This window comes from Penaeus monodon, chromosome 18 (assembly GCF_015228065.2).
Source record: "Penaeus monodon isolate SGIC_2016 chromosome 18, NSTDA_Pmon_1, whole genome shotgun sequence".
Lineage (NCBI taxonomy): Eukaryota > Metazoa > Arthropoda > Malacostraca > Decapoda > Penaeidae > Penaeus > Penaeus monodon.
Window position 1 is genome coordinate 10,460,722 of NC_051403.1, and position 8,755 is coordinate 10,469,476.

At 46.5% G+C, this 8,755-nt stretch overlaps 1 protein-coding gene across 1 annotated transcript; it reads right to left on the bottom strand.

Moving 5' to 3' along the window:
• Nucleotides 1-425: 425 nt before the first annotated feature.
• On the bottom strand, nt 426-1,492 carry LOC119584220 (metallothionein-1-like). The gene is made up of 3 exons (XM_037932732.1): nt 1,355-1,492; nt 1,031-1,108; nt 426-739 (listed from the first exon to the last, which is right to left on the bottom strand). Exons 1-3 carry the CDS (start codon nt 1,374-1,376, stop codon nt 663-665), a joined length of 177 nt encoding a protein of 58 aa, XP_037788660.1. The 5' UTR covers nt 1,377-1,492; the 3' UTR covers nt 426-662.
• Between the last annotated feature and the right edge of the window lie 7,263 nt (nt 1,493-8,755).

The window sequence follows — 8,755 nt, forward strand, 5'->3', positions numbered from 1 at the left end:
CTTTGGAACCAAATTTTAACGCAACGAAAGGAAACCTTGCTATTCTATTACAAGGATCGAATGCTTTCGAGTCCTTAAATGATGCAGTCGTTTGCATTTTCTTTAAAATTAATAATTCGACTATACTGTTATTTTCGCAGTACTTACCAGTTTAGGTTTATTTCTCCCCCCCCCCCCCCCCGCATAATATACAAGCGTTCATGAAGATTCAGAAACAATTGAGAAGCACAATTACAACTTGTATAAGTGTACGAACTTGTACATATATGTGTGCAACAGCCTATACAGTAACAAGCCGACTTTCTTACACAAAATTAAGCTTAGGAACGGTTACCGTGGAAACTTTTCGGAGCGTTGTCCTTCCCCCCACCCCAGTAATATCATTGGAGTATTCAGCACTTGCATGTATTTAGGAAAAAAAAATCTAATTTGATTTTTATTTATTTAATAAAGATAAATGGGGGCTCTATTTGACATTAGAAAAAAATAGATCATTAACAGGAATAATTTACGGTCAAGCAATATAGACCTAGAGAAGGTAGAGGTTCTCACAACCTATAACAAATTACACGACTGGTCCCAATCTTCACAGTCTTCTCCCTCTCCTGTTCACTCCGCCGCACGGGAGAGACCGTCATGCAGGCTAAGCGCCTCATGGCTGCCTATGGACAACACTTGCATGGCTTGGGGCAAGTCTTGGCACAGTCCTCCTTCGAGGGACAAGAACACCCCGTTGTACCTGTGGAATAGTAAAACAGGATTTAGATAAGCCATTTTTCGACTGGAAATAGTTCCATTCGTAAGTGGGTGAAGTGGGTAAATACTGAACGTATTGGCTATACAATTACATTATCTTACAACTACACAAGACAATATTCTAGAATTGTAGAAATGGCATGATTTCAAGTCAAGAAGCGATTATAACTAGACAGATACGAGTAATAGACAAGATGAAATTGAGTATCAGATGGAAAGAAGGTGAAATTACATTATAAAATGAGGGGGAGGAGAGAAGGCAAGAATTACTTACATTTTTCACAGGGTTCGCACCGACAGCTCTTGCACACGCAACCTTTCTTGCAGCCTCCCTCGGCGCACTCGCATTTATCTGCAATGTTGAAGGACCTCAATTATTCAGGGGCGGAGGACGCCACAAGGCACTTCTTATTTAGGAAAAAAGTGGGTAGGAGATAAGGGGGAGGGGAAGGATGTGTTTTAAGAAAGGGAATGTAGAAAGAGGTGGAAGAGATGGAAAGAGCAAGAGAGTAAACTTGGCTTTTTTTTTCTTAAAAAAAAAAAAATCGATCTATGCCAATAGTACGAAAAATGATATTACAATACTAAAAAACCTTACCAATGCAGCAGGGACCAGGCATCTTGAGTGGAATTCAATGGAACTGAGCACGATCACACGAAGTGGATGCACTAATTGCTGAGCTTCTACGTCGGACACCACGTGTACGATGTTTATATTGACGTAAGGCAGCCAGCTCCGTGCCGTGTGCATGTGCCTTACCGTTGCCAGTTAAGCTTTTAACGATTCAACTGAAACTAATCTTTTATATATTTATGCATAGGTAACCTAGCCGGGAATGATTTATATCATGTCTTTTTAAGTATAATACAGACAATAAGACTGAAATTCATTTATACTGTGACCTAAACTGTGTTTTATATCATTTTCGTAAAAATCCGTAAAGTAGCGATAAAGAACCAGTAATGTAAAACTGAATCTAACTATAAAATCATTCATTGACTTTAAGCTTATTTCCCAATCGTATGAAAAAAAGAAATTAGAATGCTTTAGTAGCCATGAGTGAATAATGATTTCAAAGCCGTGAGCAGAGCGAGAGTTTGAGAGCCGTGTGCATTCAGATCTATAGAATACGGGGCGTACTCACTTATCTTAGGCCTTATTTCCGCTGACAAAAACTGTCTTACGACACTAGAAACTGTCGCTAATTTCATTTGCGACACTTTCCCGGGCTGGTCGCGATAGGAATGATGCCAATGTTCCAACACTGTTACTAAAAGGCTCCTAAAATCACTACCCCTATTCCTAAGAATCGTGCTTAATTTGGCGAATGTGATTTTATTTTTGAATTATATTAAATTATCAACCAATTTTTTAATGATATTACAATAGGAAATAGCAGTATATACAAGTTATTCGTTATCAACATCTAAAAATTACAAATAAAACGAAAACTACCGAAATCACTTGAAAATGCCCAGGCCCTAAGCACCTCCCATCATACTTTTTCCTTCGTCTATCAACATCGGATTCGGACGTGACATTTCTTTAAATATTTTGAATATGGTCCCTTTTTTTAACTGATATTAATTATTTAAAAAGAATACGCGTGCGCATGCATCGTTTCTGTATGGGTGCTTTTTATATATATATATATATATATATATATATATATATATATATATATATATATACATATACATATATGTACATATATATATATATATATATATATATATATAATATATATATATATATAACCGTTCTCTGTGTGCGTCGTATGGCTTTTATATATACATATATATGTATGATTAGTCGTTTGTGTATGTGTGCGTTTATATATATAAAATATATATATATATATATATATTATATAATATATATTATATATTTTATGTACATATAAATATATATACATATATCAAAAATATGTATTTGTAGTACACACATAATGTGTGTGTGTATACACAAAATATATAGTATATATATATATATATATATATATATATATATATATATATATATATTGTGTGTGTGGTGTGTGTGGTTGTGTGTGTGTGTGCGTGTGTGTATGTGTGTGTGTGTGTGTGTGGTGTGTGTGTGTGTGTGTGTGTGCGCGTAAAACACCCCACACATATTTTACGCTGTACATACACATACACACCACACACATGCTTTATGTATGTATATATATCTACATGCATATACTCAAACATACTACATATATATACATATATATGTACACACCACATATATGTTTTATATTAATATTTTATATATATATTATATTATATATATATATATATATCTATCTGTGTGTGTGTGTGTTTTATGAGTGTGTGTGGTGTGGTATTTTTTGTGTGCGTGTGTGTGTGTGTGTGTATGTGTGTGTGTAACATATGTGTACGTGTGTGTGTCATTATATACTTTTGTTCATTTAGAAGAGAAACAGAAAAACACCCAAAAGACGATACGATATATAGAATAAAACTTTAGAGCTGATCTTTTTATACTGTTGCATTGGGAGATTCAAGCAGATGTATGAAATCCAGTCAGTACCATCAATTTGTACTTTATCAAGATCGCCATAGGAATCATTGGCGTCGAAGAGAAAAAAAAGGTAAAAGAAAGGAGAAAGAGAGAGAGAGAGAGAGAGAGAGAGAGAGAGGAGAGGGGGGGGGCTATGAAAATGCAAAAGCCTATTTCAAAACGGATTAGGACCGATAGTGAAATGAAAAGAAAACAAAAATCTACAAACGAATTTGAAATTAATGTAACAGTTTCCTTAGTATCATACTCATATAATTGGTTATATAAAGTTCCTTTTGTGTAAATGAGCTTCATGGCCTCTATAATAGGTTACGAATCACAAAACGTTACATTACTCCATTTACATTTATAAACCTGCAAATAAGTCTTTTAGCAGATGAATGTATGTAAACACCAGTTTTGTAAATCTCATAAGGCAGGAGAAACTCAGGGAATGCTGAAATAACAGACTAAGTGTAAATTGCATATGTCTCATGTGTGCTTAGGAGCGTAACATGTTTTTGGTGTAGGCAAACGCACCCAAAAATCAAATTTTCTCTTTATTTTAGAGTGACAGCTAGTGTTCGGGTGAGACCCTAGCGATAAATGATTTTTTTTTGGGACTCGGGGGGTTTAAATAGCCAGCCGCGATGTATACTCTCGAGTAGGCCCGATAAGCTGCGGGGTGATTGGCGAATCGTTCCCCCAAAACCCCTGGCCCTGACTCTACCGGCGCGGAAACCGTCGAGTTGGTCACCACAGCACCCCCCTTCCCGTGAACGGTCGCGAAAGAACCTTCGAAATCGTGCATTGCCCTGGAGATGCGCAGTTTTGCACGGCGTGCTGACGGTGTCGCCCTCCTTGGTCGCCGGATTTGATGGTTTTACTGTTTGGCAATGGTGGGGGCATTTGGGTTCCGGATGGGTTTGGGGCCCTCAGGCCCCCGGGTAAACCGGTAAATATCGTCAGGACTACTGAACCTTGGTTGTGGGGGGGACGACTAGTAAGGTGTACATGCCAAAAGCGGCCGTCGGGTACAAGGAACACCTGTGGGGGAATTTAGGGGTTCGGGAACCTTACTGCTTTTACATTCGATGCGGTGCGACCCATCCCGGACGTCCTATTGAGCCGGGCCAGACGATTTTTGCGCGGTGAGGTCCTGTTTTGCGCGGTTTCCCCCTATGAGCGTGGTAGTTCAAAAAAAACGTCGGCGGAGTGACGGAGGGATTAAGGGGCGGGGTTGCCCAGCGAGGTGCAGGGGAGGGTTTGCCCCGGGAATCCGAAGGCACCTGCTTATTTTAAAGGGGAGGTGTCCCGTCGGTGGCCTGGGGGGGGGAAGGGGTCCTTTTCTGCTCCCGGGAAACCCAGGGTAGCGATGGGGGTTTCGCTCGCATTACCATGGATATCGAGACCTGGATAGGGCGTCTGCAGGGTTTTTTGGGCCCCGGAGTGTTGTTTCGTGGTGAACGGGAAACGAAACCCAGGTCCCTCTCTTCAGCGGGACGAGGGGGCGACTTGTTGTGCGGGGCAAAGGTGGGGGCTTGTGGTCCGTCAAGATGTGGAAGTCCCCCCCCTCGCATATGCCGGAAGTTTTTGATGGCCGTGTACCGAAGGAGCCCTTTGCCGAAAGCACTGTCCTTTTTTTGTTGTGGGTGAAGTCCGTGAAAGAAGGCCAGGGTTGCCAACGTTACCAAATCTTTTTGCAAAACGCCCAGGCGGTGCGAGGCGTGACGGTATATTGAGCCTTGTCCTGCTGCGGGGGGTTGAGGGGGGCGCCGAGGCTAGGCGTCCTTGCTAGCCTCGAAAGTTTCGATCGCCCGGAGGTCCAAGTCGTCTCCCCCCGCGTCCCCCCGGGAGGGAGCGGGAGACGTGCAGAGGTGCCAAAAGAAGTGCACACTTCGGGAGAACCCTCCTGAAGAATTTTAATCATCCGAGTATTCCAAAGCTGTTTTCATTGTTGGCTTAGGGAATCCCGATGCTGCGCCCTTCTCCTGAGCGGGGGGTAATACCGTCGGCGGTAATGTGTGACCTAAAAAGGGAGGAGGGGACCCCGAAAAGACCTTACCAGGGTTATGACGACCCCGGCTCCCTGCAAGGGTCAAAGAGGGCCCGGAGGGCGTTTTTTCCTCACTGGCGCTGGCGATGAGTAATCGTCGTGTAGCAAAGACCCCGTAGGCCGTGGTGACACGCCCCATGAAGCGCTGGAAGGACGGAGGAATTCGTACAGGCCGAAGGGGTGGCACAGCGTCTTGGGGAGTCCCCCGGCGGGGGGGTTTTGGGGGTACGCTCTGACGAGGTCGATTTTAAGGAAAATCGTGATCCCGAGAGCCCCTGGAAGGAGTGGGGGTGCGGGGGGGGGTAATGGCCCGGTGCGTGGGCTGTATTTAGGTGACGATAATCCCCACAGGGCGCCGTCCCGTCCTTTTCGAACAAGGTGCAGGGGGGATCCCCACTGGCTGCTGGAAGGGCGTTTTTGTGCCGAGCTACATGTGCTCAAACTTGCCTTTCGATGCGGAAGCGATCTGGTGCGAGTGGCCTGCAGCGGGAAAAACGGGGCCAGTCGTGACGATGTGGGGCTTGACGGGTGTGGTGGGGTCATTGCCACGTTGATGGGCTTTTTTTAGGTGGAAAATCCGCAGCACTGCTCTGTAAGGGCCTGGGTTTGGGCCGTACAGTGTATATCCGGGGAACCCCTACCAGGGGGGGATGAGGGAGGTGCGGGGCCCGATGGTGCACAAGCACTCCCCTAAGGTCCACCCGGAAACCGGGTGACCCGAAAAAAAGCTCCGGGATCGGTGCTGTACGTCGGCGACAAGGAAAACGCAGTCGCTTCGGGCGGAGCGCCCCTGAAAAGGGGGGTCAATGAGCGCTCACCCTATACGTTTAGGGCGAACAGTTGGCAGCCCCCAAGTGCGAGAAAACAGGGATTGCTGCTTTTAAAGGGTTGGGGGGTGAGACTGACTTCCCCTCTGGTCCCCCAAGAACCGAGGTGGAATTGTTGTCGCGGACGTTTTAGTAGGGGCCGTCTGGGGGCCCCGGGAGACGGCGTTATATTCCCCGGTGCCGTTTCCCGGCACGGCAAGGGGGGGTTGCACCAGCCCCTGCTGCCCAAAACGGAATGGTAGAAACAGTAGCTACCTGGGGTCGGGGAACGGCGGGGGGGCTGTAGGTGGAGGTACGGGGCGCGTAGTCTCGTCCCCGATCGCGGTTTAACCGGGGGGACGGACGCGAGGCGGGATCGGGACGTGGGGAAGGTTCGGGCTGAAAGTTTCGAACGGAGTTTTGAGTTTGGAAAACCCCGTGCGAGGGCTTCCAAAGTTAAGGGGGGCGGAGCGGACAGTTTAAATTTGTGCGGTTTGTCTGGAGGTATATCTGTCCCCCCCTTTTTTAGGTAGTTTTTCAAAAGGGGGTCCGACGTATAAGCGGTTTAACGTCCTGGACGCGAAGAACAGCGAGCGTAGAAAGGTCGGGAGGCAATGATTTGGGGACGGGAGAGAGTCGTTTTATGGCGGAGTTTTCGGGGGGTACGGGGGGCAGGCGCGAAGCGTGAGAGAGCGCGCAGGGTTTCGTGGGGAAGGCGCGGGGCTCTGCGGATTTCTTCTTTTTGGGTTCAATGTGTGTACGGGGTTTTTAAAAGGTCGCTGACGGAGAGAGAGTTCGGGGAAAGGTTGGGGACCGTATCCATATTTTGGGGTCGGAGAGGTGACTAGCGAGGAGGAAAATCCGTTCCCCCTGCAGAAACCATTCAGGAAGGGAAGCAAAGGTGAGTGGGCAATGGCTTCAAGGCGGCTGACACACTCATGGCTAACTGGGCTCTTAACTCCGAGGGTCACCAGTGTGGTTGTAGGCAAACGCACAAGAAGTCAAATTACTCTTTATTTTAGAGTGTACAGCTAGTGTTCGGGTGAGAGCCTAGCCGATGAGTGAGTGAGTTTCTTTTGGACTCGGCGGCTTAAATATGCCAGCCGCGATGTATACTCTCGAGTCAGGTCCGATAAGCTGCACGGTGATTGGCGAGAGTCGGTTCGCCAAACCGCCTGGACCTGACTCTACCGAGCGCGGAAACTCGTCGCACGTTGGTCACCACAATGTGGACACTGATCTCGAGAGTATTTTTCCTCTTTGAAAAAAAGAAAGAAAAAATTATCTCCGTAGCTGTTATTTTTTTAGTTTGAGATGTAGCTTTCAGAACCCAAGGATTCCTTCCTATATCGATTCCTAAAGGATCTTCATTTACCATTTCTCATAACGAGTATAGACCAGTGCATATTACTTTAATTTTATCGAAAGTATTTGAGTTTATTTGAAAATGTTCCTTCTATTCACTACATTTTATAGTTTTTTTCCTGAAATTGAGCTGGTTATGAGATGTCTGTCGGGAGCTTATCCCAGCAGCGAGAATAGCCTCCTTCTCCGGGACTTTGCTGGGTCACAGAAAATGAGGATCCCTGGCTCTTGGTGCCAGCTCTCGAACCCGATCGCTGGACGTGGTACAGCGATTCGGTACAGTGGCCAGGAGATCGACCACATTCTCCAGAACTGCAGGGTTTACAGGAGTGCCAAGTTTTGTGGCACTGATCATGGCTGGTTTTGGCTACCCTGCGGGTCCACTTCAAATCTCCCCGTCCCTCCAGTGGCACCCTGAGGTATTTCACCTGGACAGACTAAGGGAGGAGGGGGTGTGCCCGTGGGTTCACTATGGCAGTCCTGACCGGATTCAAAAGAACCTGATGGACCCAGTTGCTCTATGGGAGCTCTTCAAGCGCGTAACACTCGAAGCAGCTCAGGAGTCTCCCTGGAGACATTAGAGGCCACTGCAGCGTGTCGCTCTGCTCGGACCAAATGGTAATCAAATCTGCGTCACCCATGGTGCGTAGGCTCGGACACTGCTAAGAAGGGACAAGGAACAGTTTCATGAGGGAATCTTGTGAGGAGTGTGAAGGCCATTTCTTGGTAAGGACCTTTCGCCTGCCCATCAAGCCCTGAGAAAGCAGAACGTCTAAGCCCTGCTCACGAGTGACGGATCATCTCAGATCATGTTGGAGTTCGTGAATGTTGGCTTAGCATTTTGAGCAGTTTGTACCAGGTAGACCTTCTCAACAGTTAGCTTGATTCAGCCCTTGTCACATGCCTGTACGCAGAACCCACCCATCAGCGAGAACCTCCTACTCCTAGGACAGAGGTTTGATGGCAATTTTTCCAAGCTGAGAGTGGGAAAGTCTGCAGCTATGTGATACCCTGCTGAACTGTTAAAGGCTGGGGTGAACCCATGGCTCCGGGCCTGCGTACAGTGCTGACTGCGATCTTGGCCGTCTGGTACCATTCTCCTGACCTGCTGGAGGGGCGTGGTCATCCCTCTCTGGAAGGGGAAAGGGGATCATTGGGACTTGTAGCAACTACAACACTGCTCAGCATACCGGCAAGGTTTCCGCCACATTCTTCTGACCGATCCGCACCCCTTAGCTGAGCATC